Source organism: Mustela nigripes, chromosome 13, assembly GCF_022355385.1.
Source record: "Mustela nigripes isolate SB6536 chromosome 13, MUSNIG.SB6536, whole genome shotgun sequence".
In the NCBI taxonomy this organism is placed as follows: domain Eukaryota; kingdom Metazoa; phylum Chordata; class Mammalia; order Carnivora; family Mustelidae; genus Mustela; species Mustela nigripes.
Window position 1 is genome coordinate 40,762,747 of NC_081569.1, and position 25,327 is coordinate 40,788,073.

A 25,327-nucleotide genomic window follows, 5' to 3' on the forward strand; every position below is an offset into this window, starting at 1 on the left:
CTTCTGTTCATCCACTGACAGATCCATGTATTAATTCCTTCAGTAAACACATATGCTATTCACAACTTTGTAAGACAATTAACATATTGCCTTACTAAGGTATCTTGACGGTACTGCAGACTTCTTAAGGTGGGGACTTCTAAACTTTAGCCAATTTAGCACTGTGCCTGGAACAAATGTATCAACAATGAACAAACACAAAAATGTGAAGCCATCCCCCTGAGCACCATTTTCATCTATGTTCTTTTAACGATAAATAACTTTCTATAATTATAAATGTATGAGGTATTTGCATTAAAATAGAGGGAAGAGGTTTTTTTTTTTTGTTTTTTTTGTTTTTTTTTTTTTTTAAACAAACAATTCTTCCCTCTATTTTAATAGTGGAAAAGTTACATGATTTTAAAGATAATACCAATTTCCATAATCTCACCAACACTGTGAGCATTCTGGAGAATTTCCTTCTAGTCTTTTTTCTATATATACAAATTTACGAAGTTGGAAGCATGCCATGTACGTAGTATGAGATCTTGATTCTTCCCCATTAACATACTATCATGAGTGCTTTACCATGCCATTAAACATTCTTTGAAAATGTTATACTTAATGGCTGCATAATATTACATTATAGCTCTTCAATTCTTAACTAATGCAGATTTATTGTCCTTAATAACTCCCTGAATCACTGCACGATCAAAACTGTTCTCAGGCTTCTGTAACCATCACAGTGGCTGAGGCTGACTGCAAACCTTTACAAAATGACAAATAAATACTTCCAGGCAAGTAAAGCTGTTGCAAGTATGGCTGGATCTCGTTTCAGCTTTTCCCTCCTCAGAGTTACTAATTCATACAAGCATGCTAATGCCTTTGGAATGTTTATTCTCTTCAAGTTGGAAGCTCCAGGGTACACAAGAAAACAGGCATTCGAGTGTGATGAGAACCACATGGTAGAAGTCTAGTTGATTCACGAAACCCTGGAGATTTACTTGGGCATGAGGGACCACGCCTCAATTTAGGAAGAGAGATCTATTAATTCCCTACAGTAAAGTGATTTAACAACAACAACAACAAAAAAAGGTGAACTTAGGCTATCAAGAAGAGAAAAAATAATTCAAAGTTGACACATGGTCACATGCCTGTATCATCAGTGTGGAGATTGGGAATATCCATGAAGCTCCGATGACAGAGGAGGTGATGAAGGGTCTTTACCAGACTGGGAAATGTTCAATAAGTGGTGTCCTGGGCTCTCTTCTATCGAACAACTGGTTTCCAAACATTGCCATATCCTCTCTCCCTCCTTGGGTTCCTTCCTACTGCAATCCAGTCTTCTTTTCCTTGAATGAAGCTGGAGCGTTTGATAAGGTGAATGTGAAACTCTAATTAGGAGGGTTTTGTATGGAAAACTCAGTCCAGCACAGCCAGAACAAGGCTGGATAGCACAGGTATCAGGGCAGAACTGACTACCCTCACCACCCAGTGGCTACACCTGTGTACACCAGCTCCCCACCTACCCCCCGCCATGACACATCAGCTTGATGGTTGATATTATCTCCTAACAGTGTGACTCATACAGCAGATCTTTTTTCCAAAAGCCAGTCTGGGGTGCTAACTAGCAACTCAAATGGTTAGTCTTCCCCAGAAGACTGGGTTGAGGCAAGTTCTTAATTTCCTACAATTGAGTCTAGAAGCCCACAGTTACAGCCACCCAGAATAAAGATTAATTTTTTTCCTAGCCTCACTTGCAGCCAGGTACAATCATGTGACTAAGTTCTAGCAAATGGGATGCAACTACAAGTGAAGCATACGACTTTCAGGTGGGGTCCTAGAACTAGCGTGACTACCACCCCCACCCCTTGTTTGTCAGGGACTTTCCTGATCTGAGCATTGAAAGTCTCATGCCCTGGAAAATCCCCTACTTCGGGGCAAAAGTGGGATGTTGGGTGACTGTCTCTCTCCCACCCCTCTCTTCAGCGTATTTCCTGGAATATGGACACATTGGTGAGCCATCTTGGGCATGCAGGTGAAGGGAAAGCCCGGGAATGGCAGAGGAAGCCTAGGTCCCCCAGCTTCCCGCAGCACAAGCTGCCGCATCTACTCAGACTTTTACGTGAAAGATAAATCAGCTTCTGTCCTGTCAAAGGTCTCTTCTTTCTCTCCAGCAAACCTAATGCATCGGGCCCTATCTCTTTTATTACCATGACTTTTTTGGCTACCGTGATTTTTGTCCATTTCTGGAATCCGGCAGCATTTATCTTGACCATGCATTTAATATTTAATCACAGACTCTTTACACAGTCATTTAACTTATCACATGTTTAAGTCTCATCCCTGGGAAGAGTCTAAGATCTGGGGAGGCTGTGCGGTTGATGGAATGTGGCTCAGGGTTTAGCAGGTTTGGGGTTGAGTCTGAATTTCAGCATTTGCTGCTCTCCTGGTCTTGAGTGACAGCTCCACCACTCATAAGGTGGCAGTGATTATAATCCCTCCTCAGCCTTCTGCCCTGTGCTGTTGTGAGATTACATATTATGGGGCTACCTCATCAGCCATTGAGTGCCGTAACCATGTTAACAGTTCTTGAGAACTGGTCCTCTCTCTGATGTTCACCTGCTATCTTTAGCAGGCTTACTACCGTACCAGGGATGCAGTGAATGACAGGTCCGTGAATCTTTGTAGAATAAATAAAGGAGAGAAAGAATAAGCATTTTGAAATCGTCAAGAAGAAGGCTCTGCCTGGACATCTACTCCTTCAGATATGAGAAAGGTACAAATGAGTTCATTGTAAGTGATAACAAATGAGGTCTCAGACCCAGGTTTTCATTCATGAGTGACTTTTCAGAGCCACATTACCAGTTAATTTGTGGCAATAAAATCTAAGTCAACAATGCTGGAGACACAAAGTAGTTTCTACGAACAGTGGCATCGCCCTTCTCAGCCTCAACACTGTGTGTTCTGTGCCTCAACACAAACACGAGGAAAAATTTTAAAAAGGCTCCAGATACATCTTATGTCAGGAAAGAAATGGCTTCTACGCAGCTAGTTGCTAAGAGAGTTGCTGTTTTCAGGTGTTCTATAGCTTAGCAGATTACCAAGGTGATGACATTACTTTTAAGACTACCCGTTAATGGAAGGATAAATATGAGTAATTCAAGGAGGCCACTTAAGCAAACACCAACTGAAGGATAAAAATCGCCATGAAGCCCATGGGGGAAGAACAGAGATGCGGCTTTACCCTACAGCTCCAACAATGCGCCTGATCTGATCACACATGTTGTGAGAGCTACTGTGCCTTTGCTGAGAGCAAGCCATTTTGTTCCCACCAAAGAGTAGCAGAACGTCTGCTCAACAAGGCTAGGAGCTACCCCATGCAGCAAGGTCCCCTTCTTGTTCCCCTTTTCCCCTTGCACCTCACCATGGTGTGTTTTTCCTCAGGACCCTTATCTTTGCAGGATAGTTTCCCTCCCTCCAAAGAGCTATCCTCATATTCAGGATAGGAGCCACCAAACTCAGTACCACTGAGCTACAAAGGACTGAATAGTTATTTTTCATAGAGAGACACAGAATTTCAAAGGGGTGGCAGGCCTTAAACTGAGGAAGCAGACTTGTCATTGTAGACCTCAATGTGTCTACGTGGCCAGGGTTGTGAGGCAAGGTAGTTTGTGAGGGAGAGGGGGACCCCACTATCTTCAGAAGAACATTATTTGGCTGCTGTCTTGTTGCCTTTCCACAAAGTGGGACCAGAACACTGCACACAAATTGCTCTGATCAAATCAAGGGGCCCTAAAGGAGATCAAGCTTGGCTTAAAAGCTCTTGGGCTATGAGTTAATAAGAATTTTAATAAAAATGGAAAGTATAGCCCTGGGCCATGGTACAATATCTCGCTGGGTTGCTGGTGTTCTATCAGTCAATCATATAATCTTTCTGACATTCGTAAAATGGAAAGGGTAAGCAAAAACTGTGCGGGCCAAAGAAGGTTTCAAAAACGTAACCTACAGAAAGACCATCAGCTCTCTGAATGACCCTCCAGGCACCCGAGACATACCAGAACATGAAGTCTTTCCCACGAGATAAGACACCAATAAAAACAAACTATGCCCGACATGCTTCACATAACAAAACAATTTCCATACCCAATTGTTATGACAACCTGTAGAAGACTATCTGTGATTACCATCCCCCAACCCTGACAGATAAAGAGCCTGAGGGTCAGAGAGGTGGTGATGGGGGCACTTAATCCCATGTATTCTCTTACCTCCTTCCACAAATTTCTCAGTAGCTTCCTTACACTTTAAACTCAAACTATCTGTTTAATCACCATAACACTCTGGCTCAGTTTACTATCCTCAGATACAACCTAGAAGATGGCTAGTCTGCATCATTTGACTGACCTCCAAAGGTAAGAAAAAAATCATTGATCCTTTTTCACCTCCAAAAATTGGCACTGAAATAAAAACTTGCTCTCAGTTTAAAAGTAAACACCTTCCCTGCTGCTTATCTTTTTTTGTTTAAAGGTCTGTGAAGTTCTGTGGTATTCAAGGCACAGGTCAATACCTAGGGTGTTGCTCAATCACTTATGTACTCCACTACACCGACCACTTTCAATATGTTCACTTAGTATTTCTCATGGTTGAATGCTGGTCGTAACAGTGAGTAGGTAAGATTGGTTTAAAATGTTTTTAAAAAAATAAATGCCAGTCGGTTAAAGATACAGTTGAGATGATATGATGCTTATTTAAGCCAGAACTTGTTGGTATGAATGCCAACCTATGTGAAAGGCACATTCCTGTAGAGAACTACCAGGTGGCTTGAAACGCCACTTAAAAGTTTGTGCTGGCCCATTTTGCTTTATGTGCTGACCAAGAGGAGAGACAAAACAGAGAAACTTCATTCTTGCTCTTGGTTTTTCACACACTGATAATGACATGATGAGGAGACTTGAAGGTTACACTGGCTGGCCTTGAACCTCCCTGACCATTCTTTCATCATCTTTGTTGCAGGTCCCCTAGGCCTGCTTGCCCCTGATGACAGTCCCACAGGTTTCTTTCACCAGCAGGCTGGTAGGCCTGAGCTCCATGGGCAATCAGGAACCCCTAGTGTCATTCTCCCCTCCCAGTTTTAGGCTCAGTCTTCTTTGGCTCCCCGAACATTTCCACCCCCATGTCCAGTGGGGACTCCAGATGTAGCATATTCAGAATCAAATTCAAGGCCTTCTTGCCTTATGTACTGCCTCCTGGGTTCTCCATTTAGTGGAAACACCCTGTCCAAACCCACCATGAGGCTATCCTAGCTCATGTTCATCAGTCACTGAGTCCTCAAGGCTTTATCTCCTAAATACTCTCCAGTGACTCCCTCCTCTGCCCTTCCAGCCCCATTGTCCTAGGCCATGGCCTCCATGTCATTCACCTGGTCTACACCTCAAAACCCGGCATGCACTGCAGCCAGTGATGCTTCTAAAAGGTAAATCCCACCAGGACCTTCCCTATTGAAGAAATCCTTCAATGGCTCCCTGTGCTCATGATCAAGTACAAAATCCTTACCTTGACTTTTTCAGGCCCTATATAAGCTTGTCTTTGCTCCTTACCCAGGCTCTCCGAATGGGCAATTAATGGCCAAAATATGGCAGATCTGAGGCAGATCCTGGGCCAGAGTCCAGCAATCTTACCTTTCCAGCTTGAATTAGTGTCAGAAAAACCTTATCTTTCTTGTTCTTTTTCTATCCTGTATCTCCTATATGTTGGTCAATGGATGGAAATAGGAAAATAAGTGACTAGGGAAAAAAAAATGAAGCCTGTCAGGTTGCGGTGATTCCAGATGTGGGATGAAGCTTGGCTAACACAAGCTCCTCTCCAGGTGGGGCTCCATTAATTACACGATGTTGGGGACGCACGTATATCAATCAATGGGCACTGTACCCTGCCAATCCCATCCCTTCTTGCACATGTCAACACAGGCTTGGTAGCAGGTACTACAAGTTTAACATGTGGAAAACAAAACAAGAAGATGGTGACCTCATTCCCTGCCTTCCATGGGGAGACTGGAGTATAGAGGTGTACCCACTCCTAAGTCCTACCTCATGCTGGCCTATAACCTTGCCTTTGGCTTCTGTGTTGACCACAGAGTTATGAACTTCTCTCAAGAGCTAACCGAGGGTACAGCCTTCATTGTATCTATGAGCTTTGAAATCACAGAGGGTCCTACCAAACAAGGTAGCATCTGATGGTTTCCTCTCATGGTGCCAAAAACTGGGATATCTGGAAACCTTTGGAAGTGACTAGCTGTTCACTTTGTACGAAGGCATTTGGAATTGTGAGGGTACATCCCAAAGGACAGGAATGTCTCCTTCATCTTTGTGTTCTTGTTCCCTAGCATAGGGGTTGGCAGAGGAAATGTCTATGAATATTCCAGAAGGGACCTTATGAACCAAAAAACCCTAGGCCATACAACTTGAGGTGGAACATAGCCGACTCTCCAAATTTTTCAAGATTTGGCTTCCCAGCTCTTCTCTAAATAGAGATTCTGTTCTTACTGCTATGTTGATCTTTGAGATCCACTCGAGCCTTCACAGATTGTGGGATGACCTGGGTTTGCTACCCTGCTGCCTCTGCGGCCGGTACACTTTCCTCTGGAACCAGAGCCGCTGTTTGAGTAATCTACCGACAACCCTAGAACACAGGCGCAATTTTCATTCCCCATCAGCTCAGGCCAGATCCCTACCTGTTGTTGTAAGCCTGCCCTGGCCTATAGGGTCCTAGACCTTTACCCTGCCTTTAACACTGAACACAGGCTGACCAAGACTGGGTCTGGGTGGGGGACTTCACCCTGGCTAGAACTGTAAAGCACCAAGCATCTGCACTATCATGAAAAAAAGCACAGCTATCAGCTGTTTCTAAACATCTAGAGGTCTGGTATAGGGAAGAGGGAACATCCTGGCAACTGCCCCACCAAGGAGAGTGGCTATCCCAGCAGAAAGGCAGCAGGTCCCAGGGCCTGGCTCACTAGTGCCCCATGTTGGCTGTGGAAACAGAGCCTCATGGTGGATGAAATCTGGCCTAAAGACTGTAGATCTAAAGCCCATCCTTCTGGAGCTTTCTTTTAAAAGAGAAGCATGGGTGAAGGGAGGCGGGAACAGCAGTCTGTTCATAAATAACCCCACCCACACCAGATACAACAGCCTCCTACTTGGAGGTGTCAAAAGTGTGGCCAGGTCAAGATTTCCCTCTTAGCTTTCAGTTCCCAGAGAACGCGATTTAACCAAAACCACATTAAAAAACTCAGTGTCTTCTGGTTCTAATTCAGTTTCCCCACACAGTTTTCTTCTTTTTCTTGCAAGAGAGCACTTGGATCCCCACCTGATCATTCCTGAAAACATTCATTCAGCACATATCTATTAAGTGCTTATCCTGTCGGGCATTGTTGGCAGAGTTCACCTACCTTGAACAAACATAATGACGACAAGAGTGAGAAATCATTACATTAATGATAATAATTATTGTTAATATAGATCGACCCTTTCGGTGCCTCACTGAAAAATCTATTTGTATTTTTAATTTATCAAACCACCTTAACAACTCTCTCCGGTGTTCAGAGAGATTAATTGACACAGAGCCACGCAGTTGATAGTAAAGCCCAAATTTGAATCTGGTCTGCCTGACTTGGGAGATGGCACATTTACCCAGCGTACGGTTCTTCAAACACCTGCAAAGTACACGTGGCAGAGGGGACCCTGGGTCTGTACAGCGCCTTCAGAGTTCCAGGGAGTACCAAGCACGGTATTCCCTGAGATTAGCACCTGTGGGAGCATAGCTCCATAGCATATGAGGAAAAGGCTGGCCCCCTCGTGCTGTAGAAAAAGCAACCCTGTCTTCTTAGAAGTTACTGGAATTACAAGAGGAAAAAAATCCCAGACAGGGATGGCCACATACATCTCTGTATCACTGGCAGTGGTTTATATGGGCATCCAGGAGGTGCACTGACATTTTTGCCACTTGCCTGATTAAGTGAGAACATCTTATAAGGTAAATAAAGAAGTATGATTCCGGGACTGGAAGAAGATGAACTCAGAGTCTGTCGTGGTTAGCAGGCTGGGGTGGGGGCAGGCAAGAGAGTCCTTGCTGCAGGGGGGACATCCAGGGGATGTGAGCAGTGACAATGGGAAGGGAGTGGCACGTGGGCAGAGCTGGCCCTGAGATGGCTCCCAGTAGGAGGAGGATAGCCTGAGTCTGCAGCAGCAATGAGAACTGCTTCCAGGGTAAACCCTGCTCGCTGGGGAAGGATGTTACCAATTGCTTCCATGATAAAGGGGTTGGGTTTCTTTTGGCAGCCCTACCGGGGGGGCAGTCCCTTTGACCCTAAGAGAGTCTGCTTACTGGGGGAAGGACCAGATGCCTGTCTCTACGGCTTGTCGGCTCTGAGTGCCTTGTCCTCTCATCTAGAAGTCCTCAGCATCTGTCCTAGAGACCTCTGCAACATTCCCGGGGTGGGGGTGCTGGGTGGAGAGGGCTCGGGGGGCCTGGCTTGGGGCTGGGTAAAGACAAACTCTCCTAGGTCCTTAGGCTGGATGTTTTCCAGGGCCATCTGGCTGCAAAGCCAGGCTCTTTTGCACTTAACCAAGAAGTCTCTGAACACTGAATTCAGAGCCATGCCATCTCAAATCCTGTCGTACCTCTAAGCAGCAGTCGGGTTGACCTTGGGAAATTTAGTGCAACCTCACGGTTCCCATTAGGAAGAAGATCATGACAGCTATATGTTTGCTAAGCTCTCTTCTTCTCCCTAAAGGGACCCTGCACGTGTCCGGTCATTGCCAGACTGGCAGAAGAGATAAGGGAAGGAGGCCTGCATTAACCAGCACACCTCTTACCTGGCCCCTCTTACTCCACATCCCAGGCACAGGTGGGTCTAGGCTCCAGTCTGTGACAAAGAGGGAATGCGTTCACTATCTCCCAATGCCTGTGTCTGTGGCTTGCAGCCTGCCTGACAAAGCATCCTGCCTTTTTGCTCTGTGGTAACAGCCCTTGAAGCCTGACCGGCCGGAGCACAGTCAATGGTTTTTTGAAAGCTGTTACCCCAAAAAAAGCAGCATTGACTTAGGTGTAGAGATAACTATCTCTGTGCCTTCACAGCACACGGTGGGGGGTGGGGGTGGGGGTGGGGTGGCAATCATACCACCTTCTTCCTCGATAACAATACCTTACGGAAGCCAGAGAAAGTTGGCCATTGAGAATAAAAACATTCACTGCACTTACCAAGTGTTGAGTGACTCTCCGTTAGCATTTTCAAGCAGAGACCTGAAGGAAACAACTTTTTCTTGCTTTCTCCCGGTGCCACCCAGCAGCTGACCCTCTATGCGGACAGAACCCGGCCCAGAGACACCAAATATCCGGTTGTGAGAGCGGCAGTTGTGAACGCTCTCGGGGCCTCAGGCCTGGCGAGATGTCCTCACAGACCTCTTGGGTTCTGAAACCCTGAGGAATCTAGGGCTGAGTGATTCTGTGCTACTAGAGAGAGAGAAAGAGGAAGCAAAGCCACAAGCGGGATGGTGCTGTGGCAGCCGCTGCCACTGCCATCCACCGGCGGGTCACCTGGCAGTGCCTAGTGGTGACGGGTTCTCCCTCTCCCTTCCCGCTGCTCTTTCTCCCTCTCCCTCTCTCTCTTCCTCCCTCTCATCCTTTCCTGGGACTGGAGAAGGAGGCACTGGCCCTGGCTTCTTCCATGACAAAGAAAAGCAAAATTAAAAATACCATTGCTTAATACCCCACTGTTATTCTGGAAGTTAGAATAGAGGTCAAAGAACCTGGTTTTTCTTTCCCTTTGGGAGGGGTTTTTCCCTCAGAAAGGGGGTAGGCAGTAAACAACAGAATCTGAATTCCAAGGCCGAGAGTTGGGGGACTAACACCCCCTCCCCCCACCCTATTTGGTCAGTCATCCCGTCTCCACTCTCCGACACTCTGCTACTCTATTTTCTATCCCTTCTCTCCTTTGGTCACTGTTTCAGTTCATTTTTCCTTATGAAGAAAGTAGAAGCCACACACTCTGTCAGGTATAACATCTTGAATCCCCTGTGGACAAAGCAGGATACAAGCATACGGACCAACCACTGTGCCAAAAAAACACAGTTTTGGGGCCTGGGTCAACTGTTGCCACCCAGCCCCGCAGACAGAGAACAGTTTACACTTTGGTGTGGGTCGGTGCCATTTTGGGGACATCGTCTTTCATTCTCCTCTACTGCCTCCCTGCCCAGTGCCCACCCCATCCTCCTCGGCCACCTTCCTTTTCACCTTCTTGATTCTGCTTTTCCATTCCATTCCCTCCACTACCTCTCTGGGCCCTCCTCCACTTGGCGTGGACACCAGCGAAGCCTGCTTACCAACATTCCTTCTTTCGTCCGATGCACCCCCCAAATGGAGGACAGGTGGAGACTTCCCCCCCACACCAACTTCTTTAATGCCATTCCCTGCTGGGGCACCATCAGTGGCTGCCCACGGGCTGCAGGACAAAGTCCAAGTTCCCAGCCTTGGCAGACAGGAGCCTCTACATTCTGGCCCTAACTTACTTTTCTAGACATTAACAATACAATTTTTTTTTTTTTTTAAGGTGCCATCTATGGGGCACTTACTACATATCAGGCAGAGCGCTGACCACTTTATCTGAGTTTTTTCTTCTAAGAGTCAGACCAATTTTTATTACTTGCCCTTCTCAGATGACGCAACGATGCCCAAGGCCTGCAGAGACAAAGTAGCGTGAGAAGCTGCTCAGTGAGGCAGGGGACCCAGCACTTGAATCCAGGTCCTTATGACCTCAAAACCGGTGCTCATGACCCCCTCTCTCTGCTGCCTGAATGGGCACCCTGTGCTGCAGCCCAGGACTGATTGCGTCCTGGGCCTCCACCTTCTGCCTCAGCCACAGGTTGCCGTGGGTCACCCCCTCTAAGCACCTGGTACAGAGGGGCCCCTCATGAGCCCTCAGTGCAGATGAGCTGAACATTCTCAGGCTTCAGAGCAGGAAACGGTGAGACTGACGTGATGTGTGGCCTAGGAGGCTCTGAGCGGCCAGGCTGTGGGAAAAGGCCACTGCCCCTGCTGGGTGAGGGCGGCGGTGGCCGAGTTTGAGCCAGTTGGAGTCATCCGAGCTGTAACTCCTCTAATTGCCTATGCCACAGCCACCTCCCTGTCACTCCACTCCTGGAACCCCATTCCCAGGGTGCCTACTCTAAACCTCCACACCCAAGGACTACTCGGGCAGGACATTGGGTTCAGACTCCCTCCGTCTCTGGCTGTTTTGCTGCTAGGAAACAGAGAAAAGGGCATCCTCACTGGGTCTCTGGGTGATTTTCCCCCCCTTATCTGAGGCCCCCAACTCCCAGAGCCCCCTAATTTATTAAGATAAAACACTTCCTGGTCAGACTCTTCCATCATAGAACACTTCTGAGTTCCCAAGAGGTAAGGCAGAATCAGAGGAGGAAGCCATGGAGGCCAGCCCCTCATTCTACAAAAGTATCTGCCAGAGCCTGGACAGAAAGTACTTGTCCAGTTCATGCGGCCTGAGCATGACAGAGCCCACGGAAGACCACATGTTCCAAGTGTCCCAGGCAGAGCTCCTTCCCTCCTCTGGCAGCACGGTATCACTGCTACCCTAACCAACAACTGTCCCTCCTACCCCGACGAGGGTCATGGGTAAGTGTCCACTGGGTTGCCAAGAGCCACATGAGATATAAAATTAATTCTTCCCATGTGCCTTTCAAGGTGTCAGCAGGAGTCAAGGACACTTGGAAGGTTCACACTCTGACCATAGCAAATCAGGTACCAGGAGGGTTAAATCACTTGTGAAAGGAAAGCCACAGGCTGAGTCAGAACCAGGGAGACTTGCAGGCACGGTCCTGTCTGGCTGGGGAAGGCCAAGGTCCTCGTTTTGGCAAGGTTCTAGAAAGTCTCCTGATTTTCCTGGGGTCTCTGGTGCACTCCTCAGGTTTAAATCTTAAGGCGGAAGATCTCAGGACACTAAGTGCTGAAAAGTGCTTAAAGCTAAAGATCCTAGGACTCTCTCCCAAGTGCTAAACATCCAGGACAACACTCAAAGTCCTGCTCTGGCTGGGTCAGCCCACTGTTCTATAGCTTCCCCCTTGGGTGACTGCTCTACTCAAGCTGCACTAAACAGAGAGCCCCTTATCTATACCTTTGTCATTTCTTCTGCTATTCCCTCTGCTGACAACATGTTTTCCCTCTTTAACTGGAAAACTTGTACTTAACTTTAAATATGGATTTTAAATGCCTGCTCCTTTTCACGACCTCCCTTGGCCCCTCCCCTCCAAGTCCCCCTCATCTGTCTTCCCTCTGAACTGCACCGCTGGGCCCTTCCTGGGTCAAACCCTAGCTATTTATTAACACGTTTTCTCTCTGTGGCTCCACTGAACATCTCTCAAGGACAGTGGCTCAGTCATAGTCACCTTTGTACCCTAAGTAGCTAGCCCAGGTCCTGGCCCAGAAAGGGAAAAACAGAAGTACCAGCTTAAATCAAACAGAAACAGGTCCGCTGAAGGAAAACTTTATACCAAATTCCCAAGTGAAAGACCAATAAAGGTTTTCTTTTCTAAGCATATAGCCAAGGCCTCATTCTAATGGCCTCAGCTATAGAATGGCAAAGTGTCATTTTACAAGCCGCTGCCATGAGTGAGCCTCCACGCATGCCTAAGTGCACACGTGTGTGCACACACACACACAGAAGCTGGAGGGAGCTGGATGCTCTCTGTCAAGGAGCAGCAAGGAAGATAAGATCACCCTGCTGCAGAAGAAGGTAAGCCACGTGACCATGTGGGTAACCCCAGGCAAGCATGATACCCTCGGCAAGGTCTAGCTTAAATCTAACCACAGTATCTTTTCATGAAGCAGACATGAAAAGGGACGACTGAAACAATTACAAGAAGGGTGGTTTAATGCCTTCTTGCCTCGATGGTATCAAAGCGACGGACTCTGGGGCTACCTGGGGAGACCATTCTCAGAGATAAGGAGATGAACTATCTGCTCACGAGAATGAGCAGGAAGCCAGAGGAACTGGGCAACACATAACGAAACAGTTTGTGGCTAATGAGCCATCTAAGCCAAAGTGTCCCTGTGCGGCATCGGTTGTGTAAGCGAAGAAAACCGAACCCACCCTCATCTCAAAGTGAAGACTTTGTGGGTGCCAATCTGTTTGTGTGTATGTGTGCGTCTGTGTGCCCTAGCTACAAGTTATGGCTAAAGCGAAATTCACAGCTCCTCCACCTGTGGCTGAGCATGTATAAAATGAAAAGGTTGAAAAGGTGACACTTGTTTTCACGCAGCAGTCTTGAGGTCCCTTTCTGGTAACTACACCTGCTGTGTGACTGTCTTGCTCCAGGACCAGTGGTGCATCAAGGCAAAAGTAGACACCGGCATTGACTGACCAGTATATCCCAGGGAAGGATGCAGAATTCCGGCATTCTGGTGTTCTGGGCCAGCTGCGTCTGAATTCTCTGAGCCACAGACGATGGGGAGCTGTCTTCCTCTGAAGTTCTGTTTAGACCTGGGCCATGTTTTACCACAACATGGTCTCTTCCATCAGTTTTCGCCCTTGTAAGTCCCCCAAGACATTTTCCCACGATTCCTTCAGGTCCCAGGACTAGAGACTGTGGCAGCTGTGATGGGCTGCGGAGCATTCAGATTCCAAAATTTGCAGGCTCGATGGCTTGCTACTGAATTTCAGTTCTGTGTTAGTCAGTGCTCTTTGGCTTGGAGTAAGTTACTTAACCTGAATCTTGGCTTTCTCATCCATAAATTGGGAAAACCAGAACCCCTCTTTTCGTGATTTATGTAAAGTACAAAGCACACTCATGAGCACCACTGTGTGGACCTATTACTATTATTGCCACCATCCTAATCCAGTCAAACCCTCTTCATTTCCAGAAGAAGATCCCGAGGTCCAGAGAGGTCCCAAGGACATGGGTTTTAGGTGATCTAGCAGATATTGTCCCTGCAAGGTGATGACTGGTTTGAAAGTGGCTGAGTTAATGGCACAGCTCAGACCTACTGATCCTCAGGCCAGAACCTGACCCCGGAGACCACAGTAGTGCCATGGACTGTTATTAATTATTGCACAGTTACTTCTCCCACTAGGTCTCAAGCCCCTGCAAAGTAGGGATCTGGTGCTGCTGAAATCCCTCCAGGTTATAGCACTTCATAGGTATTACATAAATATTTGTTAATCAGCTGATTGTGAAGATCGCTGCTGATTAACAAGGCAACAGGTTTCTGTCCTAGCTCCTTTCTCCCACGCCATCATGTCCTTATGATTTTGGAAAACTCATCCAAGATGGGCTTGTGCTACTCTGTTTTCACAGAGAAACATTCCACCCCTTTTTGGAATGCAGATATAGGTTGCTCCAGATTATAAGCACATTAATTAGAGCCACTGGTAATTTGACCGCTGCTCTACAGGCCTGAAGTACTTGCCGAAGGCACCTCTGTCCTTGCTCATGAGAGCTTTCGTCCCTATGTATCCAAAATGGCCAAACCGTCTTTTAATGGTGCTGCTGGTGCCTAGAGCCCGGATGTCAGGGTCGAGGTGCCTGCCCACCGAATCCATCATCAGAGGGGAACTCAGTGCCATCCCTTTTCCTAAAAGCAGTGTTGCACAGATCACTGGCTCTAAATAGGATATTCTAATAAATGTTGCTGTTATTTTTACTGTCTTGTGCTGTGTTGAATAAGCTGCTCATAAGCTGGCCTTTATGTAACCACCATGACCTACATTTTTAATTCAGATCTTTATTTTCTGTTTCATAAACCCTTTTAATTTAATATCACTATAAAAAAATCTAAATGGATATACATGGTGTTCTTTCTATACTAAGCATTTTGGGCTAGACTTTTGTGGTTAATATCAGGGACAGGGTCACTGTGAGAGCACAACAGGGCATGGGTATAGCTTGAGAGTGCCTGGGATACAGCTCTTGCCCTAGCAACTGATACGCTCTCATTGCCTCATTGAATTTTTCCTGTTCTTGACCTCTGCCCTTGTTTTCAGTAATATTGGTATAATGAGTTGAATTAAATGGCCCTGTCTATAAAGAAATGGGAAAAGTCTGGTTTTGGCTAGAACACCCTCAGAGGATTAAAGGTATGAGGGGTAGACAAAGAGGTGAACTTAAAGACCAATCAAATGGAGAGAGATCTGTGTTCCTTGGAGGTTCCAGCCAGGCAAGAGTCCACTCAGAGTGGACCTAACCCCATCCGCCCCACCAGGGGACACAATCCTTTCTAGAATCTATTCTATTCTTCGCTTCCTATGGCCTACTCAGAGCCTCTGAAGTTGGGAATGGCTCATGGCAGTGACATGTGCCCCACATTCTCTGTGACACCCCACTGTTCATTGCTTTTTCAAACACTCCCTGAGGAGACCTTGCCTGGGACTCTGAGGACGGTGTCCGGAAGTGCCCTGTCCAAAATGTTTGCCACAGACCGCAGGCGGCTGGCTCTCAAGCTCCTGAAATACGGCTGGTCAAACCTGATGTGTCCTTTAGGTATAAAATACACATCAGATGATGAAGACATGATACGGAAAACAAAAGAAGGTGAAATATCTCATTATTATGTGTTTTATCTTGATTACATGTTGAAATGATGACATTTTGGATATACGGGATTAATTAAATGTCTCCTTAAGATTAATTTTCCCTGTTAGTTTTCACTTTTTAAAATGTGGCTAGCGGAACGCTTCAAGGGACAAATGTGGACTGCATTCTGTCTCTACTGGCCAGCACTGCTTTAGACAATTGCCAGAGAAGTTGTTTCCATTGAAATATAGATCAACCCAGTGAACAATAAAACTCTTGAGTCCTTTGCCAGCTCTATCACACTCAGAATGAAATGCATGCCCCACTCTGGCCCCCAGGATGCTGAGGCACCTGGGGGCTGTCTACATCTCTGGCCTCCCTCTGCTTGCTCACTCCAGTGAGCTGGAACCTTCCTCAGAGACTCTAGGCTCAGGCCAGGCTCAGGATCTCTGCAGGCTGTTGTTCTCTCTATCTGGAATATTTTCCCCTCATAGGCTTTTGTTAATTGAGTGTCATCTCAAATGTTACCTTCCCTTGGCAGGCACAATAATGTCCCCTACCAATGTTGACATTCTCTCCCTGGAATCTGTGATTATCTACCTTATGTAGCAAAGGGAATTTCCCAGATATGATCAAGTTAAGGATTTTAAGATGAGAGATTACCCTGGATTATCCAGGCAGGTGAGGGCCTTTATAATGAAAAGGAGGCAAGGGAGAGAGAGTTGGAGGAGATGTGATAACACAAGCGAAAGTCAGAGAAACACAGGGCCAGCAACCAAGTATAGCAAGTACACTCCAGGAGCTGCAACACGCAAGAAATGGATTCTTCCCTAGATCCTCCAGAAGGAACGCAGGCTTGCCAACCTATTTTAGACTTCTGACCTCCAAAACTGTAAGATAATAAACTTGTATTGTTTTAAGCAAAAAAACCCTTGTGATAATTTGTTATAGCAGCGTTAGGAAACTAATACACATCCCAGTCTGAGACTCTGTATCACCCAATTCCCAATTCCCCTATCCATCTTTCTAGTTTATTCTTTTTTTCTTTTTTAAAAAAATATTTATTTAATTATTTATTTGGGGGAGTAGCAGGAGAAGGAGGGAGAGAATCTCAAGTAGACTCCCCACTGAGCATAGAGCCCGACAGAGGCCTCCACCCCATGACTGAAATCATGACCTGGACCAAAATGAAGACTTGGATGCTTAATCAACTGAGCCCCCAGGTGCCCCTAGAGTACTTTTCTATTACTATCAGACAGCATCAAATTTATTAATTTATTTGTTTATTTTCAGTCTCTCCTCACTAGAATGTGAGTTCCCTGTGGGCAAAGACCTCCTGTTGCATTTACTACTAAGGATCTGGCCTTCTGAACTAGAGTCTGGAGCACAGTAAATCCTCTTTGGTATGAATAAATCATTTATAAATGAATTAACAAGTGGCAATTGGTTACATAAAAGATTTATATTCAACCAACTGGATAGAAAAAAGTATACCCAAGGGGATGAAATGAACCACACTGAGAGATACTAGAGAGTGCCTCTTACTTATAAGAGACCATGATGGTGCTGCACAGATAGAAAGAAGCCGATGACTCTACAGTCTCTGTATAGAGGCATGCATGGGCACATGATAAAAAATAAAAGGCCTGTGGGGTATTAAGTGACTGGGGTCAAATGCGTGGCAGAGCATTGGTCATGACAGTGATGTGCTGGTAAACTAGCTCTCAAACCAGCAACAAAGATTGCCTGAATTGTAGTACTTGCCAAGTCTGTGTACGCACTCCTACGGTGACCACCTTCAAGCTACCAGTGCAATGTCTTTAAGTGTGGTGCGCAGAAGGATCATGTGGGATCTTGTTGAGGAGGTAAGATTTCAACTGGACCTCAAAAAGTTGGGTGGGATGGGGACAGAAGGCATGGAGCACACAAAGGCAATAATCTCTTTAGGGCTGGTGAAGTGGGGGGTATCTATGGCCCTTGTGGTTCCAGTGGGTTTTCTGTCATTGAGACAAACAAAAATAAGAGACTAACTTGAAGTCACCACGAAGAGGACTGCCTACAGAGATGTGGGAACAGAAAATCTTATTGTTGGGAGCACCCTGATGATTCTTCCGGCCCCCCACTGATTTTAATGAGTGTGGGGTAGAGCTAAGCACTCAGGGTAGCAAGGCCAGAAGGAAACAGTGCACAGTCTGTGTCTCCTGAGCTGGTCTAGAGGATTCTTTGCCCTGAGCCCAGGCTGATGTTCTGACTCATTCTGTCCCGCAGACATTTGACTGATCGATATAACATGCAGGTACCCTACAGTTCCATCATAAAGATGAGCTGCCAAATGAACTTGGGACTACCCACTTAAGGTTCTCAAAGTAACCCTCCTTGAAAATCCCATCTTCGTGCTGGTGTCATCTCCTCTAATTGATAAGCCTGGCTGGTTCGATTCTGAGACTCCTAGGGTGGGACTTAAGAAGTTGATGTGTGGGGTCAGATGGTATCTAGATTTGAACCCTGACTCTACCACTTCCCAGGTGAATGACTCTGGGGAGGAGACTTGATTTCTCTAGACTCGAGGTTCTTCATCTCTAAAATGGGGGAGAATAATGTCTTCCTTGAGCCTGTTTGTGAGGATTACATAATACCTAAGGGATACACCGTGCCACACACGGAACCTAGTAAGTACCTGACAGGTGTGCACAATGCCATGGCTAACAGTGAAAATCACGTTTTCCCCTTCTCAAGATTATGTCAGGCAGAACCTAATTTCCAAAGCTCATCTCCCAACATCAACGTCAACATCACCTGTCCATTGCCTTTGCCCCCGGCAGGAAGACCCCTTCTCACGTACCCTCCCAATCCCTAGTCCAACAGCCCTCCCTGACCCAAGCCTTCCTTGCGATCGCTTTAAGAGCACACATCTGTTTGTGTGCGGGGTGAGATGTTTTCCTTGCTTTGAGCGTGTTTCAATGAAGGACAAGGATAAGGCCATTATGTGAACATCCGGACAACAATGAGGACAAGACTGCTCTCTGAAAAGCACTAAAAAGCTTTATTTTGCCTGAATGGCCATTATTTTCATTCTTTTTCCCCCACACAAAGCACTGGAGCCCATTTCATTCAGTCTGTTGCTGAGTGAGTGGGTGTGAAGACGCAGTACAAACAAAAGAGGTAACATATTGCTGTTGTCTGGTCTCTTGTTAAGTTCTCTGTGAGGTGGATCGAGCTTCCCCGCTAGCCCACTGCTGGACTCATCAGGAACAACAATGCCCACATATATATAAACACAAAAACCCTACCAAATCCTTGACATGGTTACACAACGATTTACAAGCAGGAGCTGGATTTCAAAATACGGCAGAACATAAAAAATGTTCTTCTAAGACGCTGGCAACCTGTCACCCCCTTTGACAGTTTAAGGTGCCAATCCTGCCACCATGGAAATGTTGCTCCCCGCCTGCCCTGTTCCCCAGGAAGAAGGCATGACTGCTCTGTTCCTAACAGTGCCCCTGCCTGGGTGTGTGTGGGAAAGGCCTCAGTGGGGTGAGCTTGGAGCAGCCATGTGCCTGGACAGTGGGGAAAGTTTGAGGTCCCAAGCTGTCCAAAGCACACAGCTCAAAGTTAGAGAAAACCGCTGTCTCCTACTCTGAATTTTCTGAACATAAAAAGCAATTTCAAATGGGGGGGGGAATAAATCTTGGCATTCTATAAGTTTTCCTTTATTAAAGTCATTCAGTGGCTTTGGTTTATGGCTGTGTGTGTGTGTGTGCACATGTTATGTATTGTGTATTATCCCCCTCACAACCATTTGTGAAACTCCCCTTTTTCCTTTTTGATCAAAATGCCATTGTGCCAACCAGATCTAAGCTCTGAGAACTCCTATGCTGGATCACTGAATGGTTCTGAAGGAAGAGGAATCATTTCTTGATACTGTCTCAACTCCCGAGAGCCAAGACTTGGCCACATTTCCCACAGGCTCTTCCCCGTGCCCTGCATGTGCCTACACTGTAGGTCCTGAGTGACCCGATGAAGGAACAACATTGTGACATGTTTTCCCATTTTACAGTCCCAGTCAGGCATTGTCCGAGGGACCCTTGCCTGGGCTCTCCACCAGAGCTTAAACCTCAGTTGGGGCTACAGGTGTGGACTGTCCCTTTGTAACTCAGCAGAAGAGTATCATGTTTAAGAATACCATCCACGTGCCTGGCCCTGTGGAGAGCATGCTACGTGGGTACTGTGATCTGCATTTGGGGGTGTCCTCTCCCCACCCACCTCCCATCGGTGTCCATGGCTGGGATCCTGCCTTGGCCCATGGGAGCTTAATAGCAACATGTCTCCCATACTTACCAGCCCTGTGTGACCCTCAGCAAGCCTATAATGTGCATGGTGTGTATCCAGTCTCTCAGGGGTAAAACAGGAAAGCAGCTCCTAATTCCCAGGGGTGCTGTGAGGATTAAATGAAACTACGTGAGAAGCACCTCGGGGCCCAACACAGAGGGGGTACTTAGGAAATTCTATTGGCCAGCTTCTGTTTGATAAGTAGGAAACAAAAATCTGAGAGAATGAGATGAACATGTGGGAAGTAATCTGGGAACATTACAGAGTTATCCAAAGATAAGGAACTAAATAGAACAAATAACAAGATGGTTGGTGTGGGCTAGAGCTGCAAAAGGGAACTGAAGGTGCCAGGTACGTCTGTAGCAAATGGTTTAATGGAGGAAGGCCTGAAGAAATGGCTTAAGTGGCTGTGGTTCCCCTTGAGGAGTATGAGTTCTGCATACAAAAAATAAAATAAAATAAAATAAAATAATTTTTTTTTAAAAAAGTCTTTTGAAAAAAAAATATCCAAGTGCCAGATTCATCTCATGAGATCATGGAGGTAAAACGAGTATGAGAAAGAGCATGGGCTGGGCCAGGTGGTACAAAGGTCCTGCTCTGCTAACAGCATCTTCCCCTGAAAGGTCACCCATAATATCCTTTGTGTCTATAACTGTGGCAATTAGTAATGGCCCCCAGCTTAGCAGTGAGAGCACTCCTTGATGATAAGAGCCAGCCAGACACAATCTTTCTACTCAGAGTTCAGGGTGTACGTATGGGGGAACCAGGCAGATTCACACGGTACATGCTTCCAATTAAAAAATACAGACAGGGAAAAGCAAAACGAATGTCACAGAAAAGAAAGAGCTGCCACCCACTCTTGGCCTAAAGGTCACTGTGCCTCAGCCTTGGCCATTATCTCCAGTCTCAAAGGTCAGGGGGGGCCGTCTGCATTTCTGGGGAGTATGTAGGCTTTCATGAAGCCTCAAAGTGACTATTGCTCTGACACCAAAATTAGTGATAAGCTCTCAGGAGAAGACGCTAATAGAGAAATGGAGTGACTGTAACCTTTTCCGCCATCTCTCTTGTCGGTTCCGTGAAGCAGAGTCACAAGACATAAAACGAGAAGTTTCCACATTCTACAAAAGACTACAAGACTGCTGACTTAATTGGGTGCGTAACAAATGGCTGTACCATTGCCAACAAGAAGTCATCAAAGAAGAAGAAAGTAGCGATTAAAACATCTCATGACATCAGCTTGGTGTGGAAGCGGTCTCACGGTATATGTGGCCAGGTCTTAATATGACAGTATTAATATGACGGTTCTACAAATAGTCCAATCACTGTGGCTTACTATGAGCAACAATACACTGTTTTATTTGCAGAAGTTCAGGAAATTTAAACATAGAATGAACTGGACTTGGAGTCAGACAGACCTGCATTCAAATCTCAATAACTGTCCACATTTTTTTTTTAAGTAGCTCTGCGGCCAGCATGAAGCCCAACATAGGGCTTGAACTCATGACTCTGAAATCAAGACCAAAGCTGAAACCAAGAGCCCGACACTTAAATGACGGAGCCACCCAGGTGGCCCAGTGTTTGTCCCTATTTGGTGGACAATTTATATAATCTTTTATCATTGCTGTATTGTGATTCCATAGTTTTGGCATCTGGAAAGTTAGAATGATTTGAGTATCTACAGCTTATGATAGAAGCTTAAATTAACTGAAGATGAAATGTGAGCAAAGATAGAAGAATACTTTATAAATGACTAGGTACAATATAAAAACAAACAATAATAATGATTATTATTATCAGTTAGTGATAACATCCGTACATACTCTGAGGCAATGCTCCTTTTCTACATTAGACCCTCCCAGGAGAGAAGATTTTCTATGTTAATGATTAAATGGAATTTGAGACATGCTATACACACAACTACTTCGGTGGGGTGATTCAGAAAACACAACAAGAAGAGTAAACCCAGGCACATAGCACATGTTTGAGCATATGGCTGACCGTGGCCTTTCATGGGTGGCTATCAGAAACAAAATTAGCAATTTGTAGTACTTCAGCAAAGCTTCCTAGCAACAGAGATACATAAATGACAACACTTATGATGATTATCCTAAAACCACCCTACCATTAGAACATGATATTGCTCCTTCCAAGTGTGGCCTAGCTAAAGGTATCTGACATTTTTCAATTCATCAGTAATAACAGTAATAGAGAATCTGGTGTTTAAACCTCCCAAATACAGAGGATGAACAGGAATGAGTTTATGTAGTTCAAAATATTTGTCTCATTTCTCACCAGAAGGACACTGGTTTTGGTATCAGAAATACTCGACAACAGAGAGAATCACCCAAATTTGCAATAAGGATTTTCTTTCTAAAGTTCAGTACCTGACCTGGAGAAAAGGTTTGGAAAAGATGCTTATAGTAGTTTTGAGTATAGTTCGGTGCTCCAGAAGTAGCTGACTCAGGCTCGGGGCCGGCCTAGAACTTAAGATCACATTGCTCTGTGCGGCTGACCACACTGACGATGCTCTTGGCACTGTCTGCTTTATTGGCCTGCATATACCTCACTGGGAGACACAAGCTATTTGGTAAGATGTGGGAGAATTCTGCTCTTTAAAGTCTCCTGGAGCACTGGGTATCAAAGGCATGAAGTGCCTCTTGGCTTTTCATGTTGCAAACAAGAGAGAAAAACAGCCTAGCAGGGCAGCTAAAACTTAGGACCAACTTTTACGATGATACAGAAACTACATGACAGGCTGTATAGGTGCCTGCAGAGCTCTAGACTCCTTCCCCAGGTGCTTCTGCTCTCTATAGCTACAAGGAGCCATAGGAAGGAGATAAGCAATTCTTGACATGGGTGAGATGTTTCACTTGAGATGGATGGATGGCTTCTCTCCCCAGGGAGCCCACGCACAGGCATAAGATCATTGTGCTTTCACCAGATTTTCCAAAGGGTGTTGGTCACTCTTTCCCAAACTTCCCCTGCGAACTTCCCCTTAAAAGTGAAGAGCCAGCACAGTAGAATTCCATGTGATGGATGGGGTCAGATTTAGAGACAGGATTATGAAGGAGGACAAGGGCCGAAACAGAAGCACACCTATGTTTGAGTGTACTCTGCTGGGCTTCTCCCATTGGGCAGGTAAAATCTGACTCTGGTCTTGGAGAGCAAATGTGTATTGTAAACAAAATAGCGATTTCTGGACTTACTCTGTATATAGTGAATCAGGAATCCTGATGAAGAGCCTGCGAATCCAAACTTTTCCCAGTATCAAGTGGTCCTCATATCCACTGAAATTACAGATGGCTGCGCTGATCCTTCCCTACCAACCATGGCACTTAACAGGTTGGAAGATGCTCACCACCAACCCAGGAAACCCATCAAGGGAAGAAGGAAATAGGCGGCACAATGAGAAAAGCTTGGGTGAAAACTCCCTTCCTTCCCTTCTTGGCATAGAGGAGGGCACTATTGATGGCATGATAGGTTCTGTCTCTCAAGGAGGAAGCCCTCTAAATGCTTCCCACCACTCCAAGTTTTATCTCCCTTCCAATTCTCTCCCCAGCAGAAACACACACCAGTATACACCTTGGCCAGGTGGCCCTGGGGACAACAAGTCACCTGTTAAGATTGAAGCTCCGATAGAAGATCTCCTACACGGAATCTTTTGGGGGTGGGATCCATCCATGATTTATACAATTACTGACTTTTAAATTTGTTTTAGAACCAGAAGGGTCCTTTGATAGTGTCAAAATACTCGCTGCACAAGTGAGATTTTAGAAGTCATTGATGCAAATGAATTGATTCTTTTACAACTTAAAAAACAAAACAAAACAAAACAAACTAAACTACACACACACACACACACACACACAATATTACATTACGTATGATCCAGGGGAAAGACTACTTCTGGCTACTTCCAGAAACTGCATGTTTATTTCTAGTAGGGCAGTAGAGAAAGTGCTGGCCAGAGAACACTGGAGAATGAGGAGAGGTTTAGGTGTCCTTTCAGAGATGGAGGGCAGAGAAGCTAGCCCATCAGGGAGTATATGAGAAGAAAGGGAGGAAGAAGGGATGCTGTTCTGGATAAAGATGAGCTTGGGAGAAGGCTCAGAGGACAAGTAGGGCAAATGGATAAACTTTGAGCAAATCTGTCAGAAGAGGAAGGAGGCCTAATGGCAGAAAATCAGAAAGACAAGGGAAACTCTTGCTCTTAATCAGTATGTAGAACACTGCAAGGGTGAACACATAGAAAGCCATTATGGCTTCATTCATTCGTCCATTCTTCATTCAATAAACATTTAGTGGGAGAGCATCCAGGGATGAATGACATATGGCTGGTGCCCTCAGCCAGGAAAATAATGAGAGACATATTCATTATGGCGGGGCAAGGGCTATGATGGATGGAAGTTCAGGGACACGCCGGCAAAGCTGGAGTGCCGACAAAACATGTCAGGGAAAGCATTCTAGAGAACATGGTGCCTCATGAGGCTTGAAGGGAAAGAGTGAGCAGAGATTTCAATCACAGCAGCAGAGGCCCAGGAGATGGAGGAGTCACAGAGAAGCGGGAGACTGAAATCCACTTTGCTCATGCACACAACCTGGGAATAAATGTGTCACGTGTGAGTCTTTGCTCTCTTCACCTCGAATACCCCATCAACACAACACACCGGTCTTTGGAACACAACCAGCAGTTTACCTTCAGCCAAAAAGGTTCCTGATGTTGCTTCCCGGGTATTTGCAGCTAAAGCTATGCCTGCTTCTCTCCAGTGTAAACAGAGGAGTTAGAGCTGGCACGGAGACCGCCCATGGCAGCCTGCGGCCAAGTGGAAGGCCTGCCGGGCTGCTGAAGGGCTCTGCAAAATGGCACACAGGTGCTCTCATCTAGCAATCCACCTTAGCCGCAAAACCAACTGAAGTGTGTTGACAGCTGCAGTAAACACACTCAGAGCTAAACGTAACGGAGCAAGATGATTAGCACCGAGTAGAAGCTGCAGCGAAGAACTCTGGTCCCAGAGTCCAAACAGCACGATCGTGGCACAGAGATCTCACCGGCCACAAAGTCTCTATTTCATGGATGAGAAAATAAGGCCCAGAGAGGTGAGTGAAGGCAGGATGTACTGTGCAACGATCGAAGAAGCTACTGGCATCAGGGGAAGAGTAAGGACTGAGATCACGCAGACGGGGAGTCTGCATCCCAAGGCTGGAACTCACCGACCTCAGGAAAGTTCTTTAGCCTCCCTTGGCCTCAGTTTCCTCTTTGAAATGCGGACTACTGTCAGAACTGACTGCACGGTCTGTTCGTGGGGAGCCCAACCCGCTCCTGCCTAGACTCAGAACACTAGATTTGCATCCTTGGTCCACCACGTCTGAGCTGTGGCTCCCTTGGCCTCAGTTTTTGCACCTGTTAAATGGGAATAAGAACGCTAGTATCTGCCTAATGA

The 25,327-nt window shown here is 46.0% G+C and overlaps 1 protein-coding gene across 2 annotated transcripts in view; it reads right to left on the reverse strand.

Annotated features, from left to right (window-relative positions):
• RORA (RAR related orphan receptor A) overlaps positions 1-25,327 on the reverse strand; it is a 709,088-nt gene that overhangs the window by 318,567 nt on the left and 365,194 nt on the right. The window contains exon 1 of one of the 2 annotated variants that reach the window (XM_059372058.1): positions 9,238-9,406. The exons of the other annotated variant lie outside the window; for it this stretch is intronic. Within the exon in view, the coding sequence (XP_059228041.1) occupies positions 9,238-9,265 (28 nt within the window). The 5' untranslated portion in view covers positions 9,266-9,406. Of the gene's footprint in view, positions 1-9,237; positions 9,407-25,327 lie in introns of those variants that run through there. 2 annotated transcript variants of the gene reach the window in all.